The following is a 20,070-nucleotide window of genomic DNA, read 5'->3' on the forward strand; positions in this document are numbered from 1 at the left end:
TGGTAAAACAATTGAAAATTTAGGCAATCAAATCTTACCCTGGGTTTAGTCTTCTTTTACTATTCTGGGTGGTGGTAGTAAACACAGGAGTTGAATCCTGCATCAGTTTGCAGTAGGGAGGAGTGAGAAAGTCTGCCTCATCAGAAACTGAATAGTCATGTGCTTCATTCAAGTTTAAGGGAGAATTATTATTACAACTGGTCAGTGCATCACAGTTAAATTAGTTGCACTGTGAAATATTTCCCTATATATCCTTTCAGAGGAAGACACTGAGTTTCATTTTTCTTGTGCCACCTGTTTGCATCACAAGTTTGCAGTGTTAGCCTGTTACTGACAGACCATATGAGCAAGGCAGCAGAACTGTCTCACAGATTTGAATAGAGGAGCTTGGTGTACTGCTTTTCTTCTTATCTATTTATTTTCCCATAATTTTAAAAAGATGGAAAAAAATCTCAGGAAAAACACATGCTGATTGTGACATTCCTGTTTTGGACAGGACACTGATTTCTCAATTGTCATCAGTGTGATGTGATATTTCCCATTTGCTTTATGTCATGGTTTGATGCTGGCGCAATGCCAGTGCCCCCATGAAAATACACCCTCCCTGGTGTCTGCTGTGAGATGTGACCAGGAATAAGCAAAGCAGGCCCCCACTTAGAAATAAAGAAAAGAAAACTTTATTAACTGCACTACAACTATTTGTAAAAAGGAGCACACAGAAAAATGAAAACCTTCCAAAAACATTCTTCCTCCCCCCACCAAATTTCCAATATATCCATCCCTCAGATCACCAACTCTCAGTCCATCACCACCCTTTAGATAATCGATTCTCAGTTCATCAAGAGGAGATGAGTCCTTCTTGTGCCATAGGCTTCCCCAGGAAATACCATTGAAACCCCATATGTTTCCTGTCACATGTAGCACCGCCTGGAGAACATCTGCCATCGTGACCTCTTCCTTCCATGCCCAGTGCTCTCACCACTGCCCATGGACCAGAGCTGCTTCTAGGGTTGTCCTTTTAAGGATGCTTTGTCTCATTCCAAAAAAAGCACAGTCTCACCTTCAGGACACCTGTCCCCCCCAAATTTCACCTCCTGGGCCCATGGGTTCTCAACACTGAACACTGAATACTGGCTCAGAGAGGCTCTGAGCCATTGCCTCTCCCTGGATGCAGTCTCTGTGTCACAGAAAACATGGTTCTGTCCATGGCTATAACAAGAAAAGTCCAGCTAAGCCACTCCATCATCTCTTCCCACCTAAGACACTTCTCTACTCTTCTGACATCTTTCACTTCACTTGCCCAGACCTTCACACTTGCACATTTCCTTCTTCCATTTCATCTCTATCTCTCTTCTAGGAAAGGTTAATGTTCTGCAAATTTTCATTGTCCAAAAAAGGGTTTAAAGCTCAGGCACTGCCCGCCCAGATCTCCCACAGAGGCTGGGCACCTTCTCACTGCACCCCCCCCACCCCTTCTCCTTCTCGGCAGCACAGCCGGCACATGTTATCGAGTTTCAAGGTAGCACAGGCACAGGCTGTTCTCTCTCTCTCTCTCTCCTGGGAGGAGCCGCCTGATCCCTCCTGGTGCTTCTCCCACCCTTCCATCCTCGGGGCCTCTTCACCTCCCATCTCTGTCCAAGGCCCTGGCCTAGCTCACCCGGCCGCATGGCCTCCCCTCCCCTGCTCAGCCAGCAGCTGGGCCGGGGGTGGGATCCGAACTCTTTCCCCACTGGAACCCAAGAGAGCTTCCCCTGGGAGTGCTCTGCTTTTAACCCCTGTGTTCTCAGAGGTGTATCTGTGTCCCCAGTGGCCACACCAGGTGCCAATATGCAAATCTGAATACCTATTGGCTTGACCACAGCATATCCCAGAAAACTTATTTCCTCTCAAACCACGACACTTTATTATGCAGAAGGCACTTGATGTTAAAGGGGCTGGTAATATATCACAATTCAGATATGCTGAACCTTTTTCATTAACTTGTGAATGAAGACTTAAGTTAGAAAGATTATATCACACATCTTCACATCTGTGAAGAAGTCTTGCTTTAACTACTACATGACCAGAGTTTGGCTAGTCTGCATGTTAGATTAATAAACTAATAAAACACTTAATAAATACATTGAAAATATATTTAAAGTGGAACACTTTAATGGTCCTGGAGAGAACCAGCTTTTGTCGCCTTTCCATGCTTCACAAAAATACTGATTGCCCAACTCATTTTGCAATCTGCTGTATTATAGAAGAGTGCTGTAATATCTTGTCTCCTAATGCCTAAAATAGCACACATTGGAGAGATGCAAGTTTGAGAATTTAAATTGATTTTCTGAACTAGGATGTAAGTGCATACTTTCTCTATTTTGTAGCTGTCCTAATGCCAAAGGCAGAGTTCACAAACAACAGTGGAAGAAAATAACAGCGTATTTATTTACATTTGTTCCAAGTTATGTAAACTGCATATTGAATTGTTTGATAATTCTCGTTAGTATATCAGTTAAGGAACATTTCAACTGTTTTGTAGGAAAGATCTTTGTTTTGTTTAGTGTATCTTGTGAAGTTTTCTTGTCACAAATCTGCATGGAGTTACCTTAAAACTCCTGCAGGAAAGATCACAGAAACAGCCTATATTGAATGGATAATTTGGAGAAAGAGTCCTTAACAGGTACTGCTGATGTTTATTACTTTGTGTTATGCATAAACATCACCAAGGTTTAATGCTTATTACTTTTTTTGAGATAGCAATAACTGATTAGTGGAGAAAGATCTTTTATGCATCTGCCTTCAGGTGAAATGAATTATACAGGCCATTTTGCTTTTAAAATAGAACATTTTGGATAAGTTCTGAATATGCATTCTTTTATGTTAGAGCAAATCTTTAGTGATGACACTCGTGGGTGTAGTGCTGCTGTTCTCTCGTAAGTTAATTCTTTGAGGGAAGATTGCAGATGGCATACTGTGCAAGACCACCTACTGGTTTGAGGTTGCTGTAATGCATGAACAGAATTGAAATAATGATTGAAGAACTTGATCTTATTTGTTTTGCCTTTACACATCCTTAAAGTGCTAGGTTCACTGAAGCTTTAGTTTTCCTTGCACATCAGATTCTGAAATGCCTAGAGAAAAGTGGGGGCCATAAAGTAAAATTTTTTACAAACTTCAGTCTTTGTCCTGACATTTTGGGTACTGTTTGAAACTAACCTACAAGGATATATGTCATTTGAATAAACTCTTATATTCTAATACCATGAAAAACTCCAAATTTATTTAAATTTCTCTGATATCCTTGTCTGTATAGAACACCCAGCTCTGTTTCTCTCTTGTCAAAGCAAGCATATGCCACAGGAGAAAACCAGGACACCCAGCGGTTTAAAACTGAACATCACGGGAAACTGGCTCAGTTCTGCCTTGCTGATAACTTCAGGAGAGTGTTTTGTGTAGCAATATCAGAAGGAAATGGGATTTAAGTTACGTTACAACTCTTGTTGATGCGTGGATTACTTAGTCCATCTGGATGTCTTAGTTTCCTAAAGATCAGATCATGAAGCATAGTCACACAAAATTGTTTATAAATGGGCAGCCATCTGTTCCTTCATACTTAATTTTATCCTTCTGTCCTTTATTTCTAAGATACTGACTAGTTTCTTGAAACTCTATTAGGAAATTATTTAACTGGGTTTTTTTTGGTTTTTTTATTTGTAGTCCAAGGCCAACGAAGTTTACAGAACGTCCTCGGCCTGGAGTCCAAATGATCTGTTCTTCTTTTAGTGCTGGTAAACAACTTCTTTTTTCCTCCTCTCCTTGTATCTTTGTAGGAAGTCATTTGAAGTGTAAAATAAAGTACAGTACAGTTACTGTGGCATATTTCATTTTAATGAGATGGATTTGAGATTAAGTGGCTGTTAAAAGACCCCAAATATTTAAAATAGAAATTCAGAATTTATGCATTAATACTTGCTGCTACAGAAATTCCTAGAAACATGAAATGTTGTAAGTAAGTGTCTTGTGACTGCAAGTCTTTTCAGAACAGGATAGATATATACCTTTTTTTCAGAATAATTAGGAGAGTCATCTTTATCTGAGGTGTAATATGTGGGGATTTGTACAAGAAGGGGCTGATTACAGAGTTCTCACAGTCTGGGTTTCATTGATTCTAGAGCTGGTAACTGAAGAATGCTACATAAATAATTGGATAAAATATCAAAATGTACTGGAGCTCTAGTTCCGTTTGATTTTTTTTAGGAGGGAGGCTTCTAAGGGCTTAGCTACAAGCAAATTATTCTGGTTAGCTAACCTTTTGGATGCATCTGCTGATGCATATTCACTGACAGCAAATGTGAGGTAATTCAGCTCCAGTTAAACTTTGGAGTTTCTAAATCTTGTTTTGACTTAAAGGTCAGTTACAGACATAGTTGAAATGAGATAAAGCTATAAATTTCAGAGAATAAATTGAAATATTTGATGTTACATCCCTTTGATAATATTGTAATAACAGTAGATTGCCTTTTTTTAAGACTTATCTGTTTGTTTTTCTCAGGTGGAATGTTTTTGGCCACTGGGAGTACAGATCACATCATTAGGGTTTATTTCTTTGGATCAGGTCAGCCAGAGAAGATATCAGAGTTGGAGTTTCATACTGTAAATACATTTTTTAAAATTACATATGTACTTGATTAAAGTAATAATTTGGATATAAGGGGATAACTTGGAGAAATTTGATTTCTTTTTTCTTTTTCTGCTCTTTTTTTATATAGGACAAAGTTGACAGCATTCAGTTTTCTAATAGTAGTAGCAGGTAAGCACATTATTCAGAGCTAGCTTTTTGACCTTGTAGACATTTTTAAATACCAATTTCCAGGGAGTGTTATTTAGAAAAAGGGCTTTATTTTGAGTTTCATCCAGTAAAATTGTCTAACTCATGGAGTCTTACTGTTTCTTTTTAATGGTACTCCTTAGTTTCACAGTTTTTTTCATTGTAATGATTGAAGTATTTTCAATTTGCTAAAATTATGGGTATAAAAATACTTGGAACTTCTTCCTGAGAAATATATGTGTGTGTGTGTATATATGTGTATATATATATATTCACATATCATATACATGTACTTTTAGATATATTTTAATGTGTAAACCTTTTTGCAGTTAAGTGACTGCTGCATACAGAGAAATTATCAAATTAGATCTAACAATGTGTTGTTTAGCTAGCCTAATGCTTTTTTTAATGTTTCACTTTAAGTTCTGAATGTTGGATATGAAGGATGCTCAAGAAAATGGTTTGGTTTATTATGAACCATCCGACACTTTACGTATTTGATGTTCTAATGTACACTTTTATCATGACACAAATAGTTGTAAACCAAGCTTCACCCACCTCTTTCTCCTCCTCCTACCCCTGAAACTCTAAAAGGGTGATGAAAAGGATGGGAGAGAAACTCAGCCTGGGAAACACTTCTTCATATAAATATCATAATACTTACTCTGTATACAGTGCGAACTTACTGGGAATAGGTTTTGTTTTAAATCATGTCTGCACTTCTACTGGCAGGGTTCTCCTCTTGACCGGGTGTTACAGGGTCTGTCCCTTGGAAAGTTCATTGGGTTGTGCTATCCCTCTGCCAGTGCAGTGTCATAACTCAGCAAGGTACACCAAAAGTCATGGAACAGTTAGTTTGGAAGGGGCTCAGGATAGGGAAACAGATTTGACCTTTTAGAGGCCTTCAGTTTTTTTGCTGGTGTGGGAAGTTTTTTTTACCTCAAACCATTTGTACAGCATTCTGACACTGTTTGGACTTCTTAATTGTACCTTCTGGTTTTGAATTCTAATGTCTGGGACTTCAATTTTCAGGTGTCTTTTCTGTCCAGATCTGCCTTTGATCTCTGAGTAACTTTTTCCCCCTTTTGTTAGATTTGTGAGTGGAAGCCGTGATGGAACAGCACGAATCTGGCAATTTAAGCGAAGGGAATGGAAAAGCATTTTGTTAGATATGGCTACTCGCCCAGCAGGGTAAGTGATGTAAAATGTTCTGCTATCACATAGATTCTTGAGGGCCTTTGATATAATTTGCTGACTTAGTAAAAAAAAATTTAAAAGACAGTGAGAGAAAAGAAAAGAAAAAGAGACGGCTTAAATTATTATTGCTTAAATGCACAGTATGCTTATCTAGCTCTTGAAATCCAGCTAAAATAAATATTTGACTACATATTCAGCTGTGGAAATTAGCTTGTCTGATAATAGTGCCACTAGTATTTTGATTAGATTAAAACAATAAAAGATAATCAAAACCCATTGAAGGTCAGATTTATATGTTTTTTTCACACAGACATTTATTTCTGGAGCAAGAAAACCAGGGCAGGTCTCTTCTTGAGACTGCTTGCATTTTAGCATTATTTACAGATATTATGGAACATGCATGCCCAGAAAAGCAGTATTGGGTCCTTTTCATACAATATGCCAGAGCAAAGAAATTGCTGGCTTTGTAAAGGTTTTGTGTTTGTTAAAGCAATCTGTGTTTACAAGAGTTTGTAGGTATGGGAAACTTCTGTACACTTGAACAAACAACAAAAAATGCTTGAAGATGGATTATGACTTCCTAGGAATTGTGGCTTGCACCTTTTTATTTTGACATGAAGATATTTTCCAGTTGGCATAAATGAAAAAGATTTATAACAGGTTTAAGGAATAAACCTTTTTCCCCTTACTGAGTGCTTTGAAGGATATTTAGTAGAAAAAAAATTATAATGGTTTCAGGAGTAATGTGTGGTAAGATACCTAAAAGACCAAGAGAGAGATGGAAGAGAAGGCTAAATAAGCTGAAATTTAGTTAGATGTTTGGATCAGACATTATCTTTTCAGTTTTGGACAGATGCAACCAAACATAAGTTATCAAACTGTTGGAAAAGAGTGTATAAAATGCTGCTACTTTGATAACAGACTGAGTTATTCCCAATTTTAACTGATACTGGGCATTGTGGTCATGAATGCTGAATCTATCTGAGAAACTGAAATGCTCTTTTTGTAAAACACTATAGCAGAATTCTGTTTTATCCTTTTGGTGAGAGGAATAAGTGCAGTTCCAAATTTGATCTTCTCTGCACAAGAACAGTTTTATCAAAAAATGAAATCGCTGCACTGAAAGGAAAGAGTGAATTCAGCTTATAAAGCCTGCTGGGTTTTGCATTGCATCTAGAAGGGAATTTGGCTATAACTACACTTTCTATTATTGAGTTTTACAATGCATACTATTGTGCAATGTGTTGTTGTGCTTACTATATGGAAGATTCGGTATTTTGTCTGCCTACTTAGTGGTCACATGCTATTGTTGCATTTGGTTGATGTTTTCATAGAAGTAAATGTGCTAGAGAATTCAAGGGTGATTAGTCTTTAAATCACACCACCAAAATGTAATTTTTGAGTATTCTGGTATATTATATTATAGATTACTGTTGTTTGGGTTTCATGCAAGATTAAGTGCCATTATTACCAATAGTAAAATGATGCCAGAGTAGTGGTGTAGTTCTAAATATTGCCTGAGAATTTAGATAATTTAAAGGAATAGAATACTTCTCTCCATATTAAGAACCACTTGTTACAAATATTCTTTAGGACAATTTGCTGTTACTTGGTTAATGTGGATTTTTGTTCTTTAGATGTCAAAAAGTACTGTGGCTATCAGTTTAAGTAAATTAGGTTATGTATCAGAGGACATTTTCTGGAAGATCCTTTAGTCATTGTTTAAGTATCTACAATTCTTTGTGATTGTATGTGCTGCATTATAGAAAACATCTTTAATTTCTCTAGTTTCAGAGAAATTTTAAGAATATTTCTCAGGAAATGTTCTTAAAAATACAGCAAAATACAGAAGTATTTTCACTTGTTAACAGTGTTAAACTATTTTGGTAAAGTGTAGGATTACAATGAATTTTTTTACTTTTTTGTTTTAGACAAAGTTGTCAAGGAGTTGAAGATAAAATCACAAAGCTGAAAGTGACCATGGTGGCATGGGACCGCCATGACAACTCTGTTATAACTGCAGTCAATAATATGACTCTGAAAGTCTGGAATTCTTTCACTGGCCAGCTCATTCACATTCTCATGGTAAGGTGTACCATCTTGATTGCAAAATTTATTTATACATTATCAACATTGCTCCTTATGGTTTCTCCTGTCTGAAAACTGCCGTGACGGATGTTTCCAGATAACTGAAGTGTAATAGAGATGTCTGTCAGCTGCTTATTCGAAAATAAAAGCTTAAAGTTGCAAGTAACCACTGCTATTCAAGATGTCTGAAACTAATTTTGGACATTTTGGTTTGTTTTGATTTTTATTTTTTTAATGGAGTTCTATCTTGAAGGAGAGAAGGAAACGGTTGACTTTTTAATCTTTATTTAATGTGATGTTTTAAAATACTGTTAATGGGTAAATTTGCCCTCTTTAACCAGTGACACTTCAATCTAATCATTCCATGAGTACAAAACTTTGTCTTCTAACTAAAATAAATCAACAATTTTACTAATGTCTGACACTTTTTTTGTAATTGAGAAAATGGTTAACTCTAGGTAACTTGATACTCTGCTTAGACATGGAAATACTAATGCAAATCTCTGAAATATAGCAAGATGAAAGATGTTTTTCTCTACCTTTAAGTTATATATTTCATCCTTTATGAGTTTAAATTAAATTTCTAACTGATACCCTTCTAAAAAAATGAAAATTTGTGGAATATTAAGACCTCAAGATACCAAGTATTGTGGACACTAATCTTTTTTAAATCCCGGAGAAAGTGTTGGGATGTACTTGTGAAGGTGACATACTTGACAAACTACTTAGGAAGGTAAAATTGCAACTGGAAAGAAAAGAGTGTAATCCACTACTACCAAAAATAAAGTGTGGTTAAAGTAGTTTTTTGCTGGGTATTTCATAGGTTAATGTGGCAACTGCTAGTGTTATCATATTGAGTCCTTGGGTAATATGTGAGACAATACTCTTTTTCATTCTGCTGTGTCTTTGTTTTCAGGGACATGAAGATGAAGTGTTTGTGCTTGAACCTCACCCATTTGATCCAAGAGTTCTCTTCTCTGCTGGACATGATGGAAATGTCATAGTTTGGGATTTGGCAAGAGGGGTCAAAATCCGGTCTTACTTCAACATGGTAATTATTGTGCTTTATACAGATATGCCAAAGCAATCATTCTAAACCTTCTGCTTTTAGTACATTTTTATGTAGGCCATCTTGAAGTATGATTTATGTATAGAGCAAGATCCTGCATCTGGTGAAGTCGCGAGAAATTCCTTTTCAGTTCAGTGGGGCAAAGAGTAAATCTGTAAAATGTTAAAAATTGTTTCTTCGGCTGTATTTCGTAGTGTTTTATTTTTGTATGCTTGATCCACACAAAATTGGAATGTTAGTTACATTGTCAAAGATCATGTGTAAGAGACAGGGTGACAAAGACCCTCCTCTTGTGCTTTTTCCTGCCTGGGCAGCCAAGGTGGAACTTGGTTTATTTTTGCATTACTAATTCTTAATCTGGCTAAAGCTGTTCAGGGGTCTCCTGATCTCATACAAGGTTGTTGTAAGTTGCCTTGGCCCATTGAATGGAATACTGTCAGTCTTTCTGTGTAGACTCCCCCACAGGCAGGTTTCAAATTTGGTCTGTTCTGCACTAGACTAATTCTCCTGCAAGATGAATGCAATAGGTTTTTCATCTGTTTCTTGACATTAAGTGGGTCTTTGTACATACCTTTTTCCTCAAAAAGGTAATGATGTGTTGTGCAATTCAGACTTTGTCTCATGGACAAAATTACAAAAGCCTTTGTAGAATAGCCACAATAATTTGGAATGCTTGAGAATAGACAGATGGGCTTCAGCTGTAGTGGAATGGCAGTTGTGGAGAACAGCATAAAGAAAATCATCTGAGGAAGAGGTCTATGATAGATATAGTCACAAAAAGATAAGGGACATGTAGAAATGAACTCAAGCCAGGAAGGTCACTGAACCTAAAGAAAGATTTTGAGATGTGCATTACAATAGAGTTCATAAGGTCTTAGAGAAAATTCATCCAGTCTTAATCAGAGAGTGCAACCTAGATTCCTTCAGCAATGGCCTGAGTTGAGGAGTGTACTCTGCAGTGATTTCTGTAACTGAGCTTATGAAGGATCCAAGACAATCATATTGGAGCTATGAGCATGCATCTTCATTACTTGGTGCTATTCACTGTTGCCAGTTGAGGTGTGTGTTCTCATTTCATGGTTAGCTTGCATTTCCAGTTCTACTTACAATGGATATATGATGGTTTTCATGGAGTTTGGGTCAGAAGAGTCTGAGCTAATCTGCTCTTTTTAAACCAAGTCCATTTAAGAGCTATCAGAGTCTAAATTACTGGTGCCTTTGATAATGAGCAGCCTCCAAAACACTGAAATATTTGTGTCAAGAGTGCCATGCGACATAAGCACCTAAAAAGGTAGTAGTCACATACATTTTACTATATTTGGAGTCAGAGAAATTTGTAGACAATCAGAAGATCTCAGCAGCTAGTAACCTGTGCTTTATGCTAGAAACTAATATGACGAAGTGTGCCTGCTGTGTGAGGTGAGGGGAATTGTAAATCTGACAATCAGTTCATCTCAAACCAAAGAATTAGACTGTGTGAGCCAGGTATGCCGGAGAGGCATCTCTCTATGGACTTCATATTTCACCACTGTGTTCGATGCTTTAAAAGACATGGGTGGAATTCAGGTTTTCTTAGGTGATGGGTGGCAGGCAGAGGACACTGTGCAGTCACCTCTGCAGAGCTGCAAAATTTAAGTGCTCTGGTTTGCAACAGCAAGGTAAATGAATCCATACAGAGCTGCCAGTCTTCTGTTTCCTAAATGGCAAATGAAAAATCTCTCATTATCATTGCCTGGTCTGTGGTACCAGAAGTAGCACTTAGTGATTTTCTCATAATAAAAGTTCCTTAAAAAATGTTGCAGAACTTGGGGGAGTCGGTTGAATTAGCAAAATCATAGATGACTGTTGGATTAATGTTGGTCCAGTCCATCTATCCTGGATTAATTGCTTTGTACATCTGAAGCCTTGTGGCAAATCCCTAAAGTAGAGTTGGGTTTTTTAAAATTACTTTCCACCCTGCCCCAAATGCCTTCATTGTCAACATGAAAAAAACCTAAACAAACAAACAAAATCCCCCAAAAATTAAAAAAAAAAAAAAAAAGAAAAAAAAGAAAAAAACCCAAAAAGGAAACAAAACATCAAGGGATGCAAGCAGTGTCAATCTTAATTCTTTTATCCAGTCAGTGAACATGAAATTGCAAAGAAAATCATAGTAACCAAATATACTGTTTGTTTTGTATTTAACTTAAACTTTGATTCCTCCATTTATTTATTCCTTGCTGGTTGCAATTTGGTCCCACTAGGTGACTCTGGTGGTCCTGCAGAACATCCTTTCCCAGGTTTTTAAACTGAAGATTTGCTATTAAATTAATTGTCATAATTGTGGTTAATTTGAAGCATCTTTGGTCTGTTTGAAGCATCTTTGGTGTGTTTGCCAGATTTTGGTCTTTATCATTAACAGTCACCCCACACTGTCACATGGGGTACTGTCAGTAAGTATATATATGCTTTATATATTTCATGTTTTCACCTGTAGTCTTCATTTCATTTGGTCTAGTTGTGTAAATATTGCATAACTTGGTGTTGGAGTCCATGGACATTCAGAACTGGTTTAATTCAGTGACTTGAGTCCCCTACACTCAGGGGTGTTTTCAATATGCCAGAGAGTGCAATTTGTCATAGAAATATCAAGAGTGTGAGATGGTTAAAGCATTTTAGGCAATTTTGACATTTAGCAAGATGATGAGATGGTTTTAAATTGCATATGTAAATACAGATGTTTGGTTTTTGGCCTATGTCATATTCACACCAGGCCTGATTTAGTACAGCTGCTTATGAAGAATTTGCTCTTGGTGCAGTATTAGGGCAGTTTTATCTGCAGTATTTCCCAGGTACAAAGAAGCATTCTGAAGAAACAGGGTAATAATTCTTAAGTGGTTCCTTTAGCCAACTGTTTCAGAATTTATGTATTTCACAAAAACAGTGCTGTTGCTACACAAAAGCGGTGCAGACTCTTGTAAATGTTTAAATTGTAGCTTATTTTGCTGAAGAATGTATGAGCTGTAGGTGTCTTTGTGGATGATCAAGGGGAAAAAATACACTGAATGGTAGGCTGTCTGGTGAAAGCAGCTGCATGATAATATAGATAAAGATGTATTTGAGATGCAGTCCCTTACTCAAAGCTGCAGTGAGGCATCTGGATCCCTTGAGTGGTAAGGCATGTTTCCAACAACTGAGGGAGGTCCTTGCTTTCCTAAAGGAGCCTACAGGAGCAAGTGGCACTCATTTTTTGGGATAACCTTGGCTGATGGAGTCAGGAAATGGAAGACCTAGATTCTGTTACATCCTCAGTAGTAAAGCACTCAATTCAACATCTGCTTACTCAGGAGACCATCTTGGCTATAAATGCCCTAGTAAGGACTTCTTCCCAGTTTTCCCAAATTGTGCTGCTATGGAGAGAACTGAACCTGTAGCCTGTGCATTAGGTACTGGCTAGTTTTCTTGGGTGTACAAATCATTCTAGGTAAATTAGAAAGTGGTGGAAATTCTTTGCCTTCAGGCAAGCTTTGGTATTTACAGGATTCCTGTTCCATCAGGTGAAAAATAGGAAGTGTACACCACTCAGTTCTTGTCATAGCATTTATTTTCTTTCAGGTGTTCCCACTAAGTTACTTCCTAGTAGATCTGACACTGTTGGTTTGTTAGAAATTCCAGGCTTGACACTTGATATGTGCTGCAGCTTAGCCCTTAGGCTTTAGACAGAAGTTTCTCAATGCTGAGAACATATGAAGGCAAAAAACCCTACAGGGACAAAATATTTCAGATCTAAATGGACATGTCTGGTAATGTTAGGTGAATGCACAGGTCTTTGGTTTGGTGATTGGGTTTTTGTTGGTATTATAATTTAGACATTAAGTATTGGTGTTCCTTGAGAGTGATCCTAAATAGGTTTGTGGTGTTATGGTGCTGCCCTTGATTGTTACTTAGGCAGTTTCACTTAGGCACACTTTCCTCTAAGAAGTATCTCTTGGGATGGGCTCTGTTTACTCAGACTGCTTGCAAAAAGCATTTTGTCTGTGGCCTTGGAGTATAGGTTTCTTCTGATAGTTCTTGTCCCATGAGTAGGCTGCCTTGGGAAAGAATATTGAGAGAAGTTTCCTAAAAGATTTTAGAATATGTACAAGCCTGTAGTTCTTTTCTTTATCTATTTCTATTTGCTTGGGATTGGGTTTTGTTTTGTTTTGTTGATTTTTGTATGTTTTTTTGTTGTATTTTCTTTTTTTCTTTAGGTTGTTTTTTAAAATTTTTTTAAAAGAATAATTTGGTTTATAGCATAGATTTATGAACAGTTGCAGGAACATATGGTGACTCCTATTACTTTAAAGTATGTTTTTGAAAGTATGAAAGCTGTACTACAGTAGCAAGAATGAAAGATTAGGGGAGAGCAGGCATTTTTAAAATTTTTTTCACTATAGAATATTGGAATTCTTACTGTGGCTTTGAATGTCATTGCTTTACCTGAATCTGATACCTGACTAGGCAGATTCTGTAGGTAGGCATTGCAATTACTGAAACAGGAGGCCTGTGTTTTGATAAAGACAAGCCTTATGATGTTTAACAAGTCTCTGTGTAATGTAAAAATTAATCAAGTGGGAATATTGAAGCCTTTAAAGAAAAAAAAAATATTCTGGACAACAGATTTTAAAAAAAATACCCAAAGAGAACCAACCACAAAAGATATTCATGGCTAGGTGTTGTTCTCCTGTCTTACTTGATTGACTCTCATTGTGAGTGGCTTCTTTGAGAAGGCAGGCTCAGCTGTAGCCAGCAGTCAGCCTTCTTATGTCTGACATATGTGTGCCTTGGGTGCCTCCTGTGTGCCTGACAGCCTGTCAAGGTCGGCCTTTTGCTTATTTGTAATCTTAATGTGTTGCCAGTTGTGGAGTGTTTGTCTGGACTGATTCTTGTGACATTACCTCAGTGCTAAGGGATCTGTCTGAGCAGTGTTTGTGGTAGGGTATCCTTAACACGCTCTGGGTGATAGTTCTGGGACTCCCTTGGAACTCAGGGCTAAGATGGCCGTAGCTCTTTCATTGTACTGTGAGGAATGCTTTGAAATACTGACATGAAAAGATTCTTTTTTTACAATTCGGTATTAAATTCACAGATCCAAGTACTTCAAAATCCCCCTACCTTTGTGACTATCTGAGTTGCTGAAAGGCTAAGCCACCCTATCCTTTGGCACTTACACATCACAGTGTGTATATCTCTAACTGTTGAGAATTATATGATGAGTCTTTTTCTAAATGCCAAAGCACATTTCATGAGAGCATATAGAAATACCAAGAGTGTTTCAGAAATGCATTACAATTTGAATTGTAAACTGGTCATTTGAAGCAAACTTCTGATTCTTTTGGAGGAGAAGGAAGAAAAAGAAAAATTCTAACTGAACCTGTTCTTCCTCTTTCCCACTTTCAGCTTCCTCTGAAATGACAAGTAACTCAGATTTGTGAAAGAAAAGCTTTAATCTCCCCCAGAAACACCACTGTTCTCCTCTGTGTAAATGCTTACTCTCCACTTAGTAAATGCTGCTTGCCCTGGAAACCATATTGGTAGTTCAAAACCAGCAGTGTAACTCTTAGTGCTTGAATTGGTATTTGTCATTCTTATGCCCTCTGTCCCAGCTTTATGGAAATGGTCAGGAAATTGAAGTAATACAAAATAAACCTTTAAAATGGCAAGGCCTGATGGACAGGCTGACATGCTTGTTGCATCGCTACTGGAGAAGATACAAGGCCACAGTTCTGTTTCTTGGCTGTTTCTGAAAGACTCTGATCCTGGAGCTAAGGATGCTCTTTCACTGACACTTAGAAGGACAACAATGGCTTTGGTAGCTGTAGTTGGTGTAAGGTAGGATGAGACTTCTCATCCTAGGGTCCTAGGTCCCAGGGGAAAAATTGTTATTTTTATTTTTTTTATTTAACTAGGGCATATTTTGTTCTAAGTCTCTATATCAGAATTCTATCTGTTTTCTTCATTTCTAGGCAGTGTTCTATTAGAAGCTTATGGTGAATGGTCCCACACTTTCATTTAAAATGCATTAGTTACATTTTATGTAAATAGACTTTGTATACAGAACTAGAAAGCTTGTGACATGTGATTTACATGTGTTCTTTATAATATGTTTTAATTTTTAACAGATTATGAAACCTAAACCTTAAATATGAACATTTTTAAAGCAAAGTAAGAATTTACACATTTTTGTGTTTACTTAAAAAGGTTGAAGAGCTTGTTCAAAGATTTGGTTAGTGTGATGAGCGTAGTTTCTCCTATATGTGTCAAAAACCAAATTGAAACAGATACAATGTAAGCAGCTGAATTGAAAAATGACAGTTTTCTAATGAATTAAAGTTTTGCCCTTGCAATTTCCATATAAATTTAGCAGCACATTATTTTGTCCAACTTCATTTATAATTGTCAGCCCAGAAGGAAATTACGTAAAATTTTAGGATAAACCTGGATTTAACTCCATTAACAAAGATGTGTTTCTTTTTGGATTTTTTTTCTTCTAAATTAAAATCATGACAACTAAAAGAGAAATGGAGAGGAAACTTTTATTTCTGAAAGGATGAAAGAACATATTACTGGAACCTTATGTAAATAGTTACAGATATTTTCAGCAAGATAAAGTTATATGACTTGGCATTATGTTATCACATCAAAACTTAAATGTAGTCATTCTCTTTAACAACTGTATTAATACGGAATAACAACTCTAAAGTTCTTGGTACTGAAAAACTCTTTAAAGAACTTAAATATGAACTATTGTTGAACATACAGTGCAACAGGTATAAGCTACTTTATCAGACCTAGCAAACTTGGAGGGCTGATTTTTTGCTTATGTTCTTGGTTGGAGTTGGAAAAATACTGCAGAAGTTAATAATCCTTAGGGGGAAAAAACCCAAACCAATAAAAAACCCAAATCAAATTAAAAAAAAAAAAAACAAACCTCAGAGCTTTGCAGCAGGGTGAAATTGTTACTGATTTCACAAACGTTTTAGTTATAGAGTTATAAAATACAAACATCTCCTACTTTCAACTATAGAATTGTAAAATTTGAATGTCTTATCCTGTCTTACCAACTTGACTCATAGGTTGAGTTGGCTTCCCTAATGTAGTCTCAAATATGATGGTTCAGTGCTTGTTATCAGAGAGATGAAAATACTGAGCTGTGGTTGAGAAAGCTGGTCAGGATTTCTTTGCAAGACATGAGGACCAGGTATTTAGCATGACTGACTTAAAGTAATTGTTGTACCACAAATTCTCGAGAAATTACCCTAAAGGGGAAAATTTACCACAGCTTGTTTATGTAGTTTTCAAACCAACATGTGTTATGGCTCTCTAATTGCTATTTAATTTTTAGTGAAAGGGTTAAATATTGGTACGTCAAAAATTGCCTAATTGTAAATTAAATTTTTAACATCTATGCATCAATGTCAGGTACATGAAGTGAGACAGTTGTGTAAATAAACTTTACTAGATGCTTTTGAAGAGCTATGGTGGTTATGTCTGGTTATTCCTGAAGTACTGTTTGTGAAGAGCAAAAGATTTACTTCGCTACAAAACCTCTGTGTGTTACTTGAAGATAAGACTCCAGGATCTGCTTTTTCACTTTGAGGGTTACAACATGACTATATTTTTAACAGTTACCACTGCACAAGTTAGGTAGAAGAAAAGGTGTGTTGGAAGGATCTTGGAATGGTGCAGGGCCACTCCTTAAAACCTGATTTTCTTTTAGTTTTGCTGTAGTAGCTTTCATTTGACTGCATTCAAGCCTCTTATACAGTGAAGAGTGCTTTCCTATGATTGAGAGAATATACTCACAAACTTATTTTTAGATATCTTGATTTTCTGGCGAATCTTGAAGTAAAGACCCAAGCTCTTACGACTTTGCTATAGTAAAGAAAAAACCCTGACTTGTATTGGTCCTTAGTTTTCTTTTTCAGGTTGCTTCTTTATTGAGAAGCCTTGGGCTGAAGAAACAAAAAGTGGATATGATAAGGTTGTTTGGAAGTTGATCTCTGAAATTCCTTTATTTCATTTGATTGCCTTTGAAAACAATTGGAGCAGTAGAATCAGCAAGCAGATACTAACCTGCCTTGTAAGGTTATGCTTATCTGGTTATGTGAAGATTATGGTTGTATCTCTCTAAATGCTGCTTTTATTTAAAATGATGTAGTAGTGAAACAGATTATACTTAGATATGCTGGCATAAAATCAGGAAATGGGGTGATACATAATTTAAAAAGCAATAATTGTATTTAAAACATTAAACTTGTTTTTGAAACTGAAAATGCATATTGCCATGCATCCAGTGAGAAAACTTTGAAGCAAGTGAGTATATTCATGCTAATTTTGTTTTACATTCACTATGTGAGGTTACCATGGTGAATATATGCCTTTTCATAGACAGATACAAGTAAATGTGTGTAAATGGAGATAAATTTTTAGTATTATTTATATATTATGTATTAAAAAAAACCCAACCAAAACACACAAACTCAAAAAACCCTCAACCCTAAAATCATCTCACACAATGGTGTTAAGGTTGAAAGTTATGGCTACACAGAAATTAAGGAATAAGATGGCTGAAGATGATGTCCAAGTGTTTTGTCCCCAAGTCTGTAGCAAACTGATTGTCTAATGTAAAGTTGTCTGGTGCTATTCCTGGTTCCATGCGTTTCTTTCCAAATCCTTAATTACTTTTCTAGGATGTGTGGTAGTTGCATTGCATGATTCTTTTTTAAGCTTATACATTTTCTCCAACTTTTAAACAATGTATCTTTTGAAAAATTTTAATAGAAACACTTTCTTAGCTTTTGAGAGCTTTGGATATGTATTATATTTATTTGGGGTTATTAGCAGAAGCAGTAACAGAAGTCATCATGTACAGAACTTGGCCATAAAAAGGTCAAGTTGAAGCAGCTGCAAGAATTTTCCTGATTTCTACAATGGAAATTGTGGAGGGTGTAATTTTGATCCTATTAATAGATGGTCTGTAGTACAGTTGAAGAATCAGACTGTCTGGATGCAGTAATGTGTTGGTTGTCTACTTGCTCAGTCTCTCTGCCCTCTTTACACATTTTATATTTTTTATATAAATCAGTCTAAAATATTAGAAAACCCGTGGAGGTTGTAGTAGGAATGTATTTCTAGTTTTTGTGAATTTGGGCACACACATTTCCTGTTAATGACTGTTTTAATGTTTTAGTGCAGTTTAATCCTTGTTTTGTTTAGAATTTACTGTCAGTGTTATGGCATTAACTGATTCAGGTTAAAAGAGTTTCTTCCTGCAAGTTGTCAATCAAGCAGAGACCACTGAGTTGCAATTGGATTTTTCTGTGCTCTTGCTCCTTCAGAGAGCTGGTTGTTAACTGTCCTTTATTTTTAGCTTTAAGTGGACACTTCATTGCAGGCAGTTCCTATGCTATGGCTACTTATGTCTGTGTACCTTAATGTTTTTCCTGCCCCATTTTCTGAAGTCTGATCTTCCACTCATCTGTGTGATGTGGTTTCTTATTTTCTAATTCTACTTCTACTTTCAATGCGAACTGGCAAACTCTAAAGCCATGATAGCATTATCATATCACTTACAATAATATTGTTTTCTTTCCTTTAAACCTATCAGGCCTTTCTAGGTCTTTGTTAGCAGCTACTTCATTAGTTTTAGGCTGAATGATCTACCAAAAGATTGGAAGTCCTTGTCTAAAGAACAGTGTGAAAGATCAGGTTCCATTTAGAACACCTCAGCAGAATGCTCTGTGTGTGGATTTTCTGTCACACAAGGTGATTTTTTTTGACTAATGTCTGAAAGACATGACTTTTGCTTATATGAACAATGTAACTTCCAGTGGGAACTAGAGATGTGAAAACAATATTTCTTGTGTTATGGCTTTCATAAAGGCTTTCACTTTCAGTGGAATTATGTAGCATTGTATTTTTAGATCAGGTTTTGTAGTTATGTGAAATACAGAATGACCTAAGTAAGGTTATGGATGCGTTATTTTGAATCAGTTTGTCTATAGTCCTTCTGTAATGGTTTGAAATTTTTGAGAGGTTCCACCTTTGAATAGCACATAAGAACTCATCCTGAGAAACCAACTCAGGGGAATAAAACCAGCATAATGCTCTAGCAGTTCAAATAGAAGAAGCCAGTACTGTTTGCAGGACGTATAGTAAGAAAAATATTTCACAATAACAAAAAAAAGCTGTAAATAATTTAAATACATACATACATATATATGTATATATATATATAGCCTTTATATAACTTCAGGCATCCACAGGGTGGGTGACCTATCAGACCTTTTCACTGATAGATTTATTTTTTAAGACACATGCAGCATTCCTGAATAAATAACTGACCTGGCTAGTAGGAGAATAGAAACATTTTTAGTAAATATGTTACTCTGAATTTAATTATTCCTTGTCTTCTTCCTACCATTTTATCTCTTGTTACTGCTCTGGGAGCAGTGTAGAAGATCTGCTGTTTTGTTGTTTTTTTTTTTTTTTAATTTTTCTAAACTGGCTTAAAAAGTCAGTCTGCTTTCCACTCCTCCAAATGAGTAGCAACCTCCTTTAACTTTGCAGAAAGTCTGTAGATAATTTTTGGCTTATGGGGAGCATGTTGTGACTGAAAATTTTTCTTTAAAGCAAAGGAGAGCACAAACCTACAAAGGAAGTTCCAAATACTTGGAAGCTGGTTTGACTTGAGCAGTTATGATGTGGTTTCATCACTTATAAAAGAGATTTTAATAATAATTAGTGCTGCTTTCTTTGCTAGTTTCAGAAATTTGTTCTAGCATACCATTGTTTTTGTTAGAATCTGAATTTCAATTTTCAAGTTTGGATGTTGCTTGTAACTTATATTCATTTGTTCCTATGCATATAAGTAGAGAAGTTCTCA

The 20,070-nt window shown here is 36.3% G+C and overlaps 1 protein-coding gene across 1 annotated transcript in view; it reads left to right on the forward strand.

Annotated features, from left to right (window-relative positions):
• Positions 1–20,070, forward strand: part of PHIP (pleckstrin homology domain interacting protein) — a 97,335-nt gene that overhangs the window by 20,790 nt on the left and 56,475 nt on the right. The window contains exons 6-11 of the mRNA XM_058800733.1: positions 3,700–3,770; positions 4,535–4,635; positions 4,752–4,792; positions 5,903–6,001; positions 7,939–8,092; positions 9,012–9,146. Coding sequence (XP_058656716.1) covers positions 3,700–3,770; positions 4,535–4,635; positions 4,752–4,792; positions 5,903–6,001; positions 7,939–8,092; positions 9,012–9,146 — 601 coding nt within the window. The remainder of the gene's footprint in view (positions 1–3,699; positions 3,771–4,534; positions 4,636–4,751; positions 4,793–5,902; positions 6,002–7,938; positions 8,093–9,011; positions 9,147–20,070) is intronic.

Source organism: Ammospiza caudacuta, chromosome 3 (assembly GCF_027887145.1).
Source record: "Ammospiza caudacuta isolate bAmmCau1 chromosome 3, bAmmCau1.pri, whole genome shotgun sequence".
In the NCBI taxonomy this organism is placed as follows: Eukaryota; Metazoa; Chordata; class Aves; order Passeriformes; family Passerellidae; genus Ammospiza; species Ammospiza caudacuta.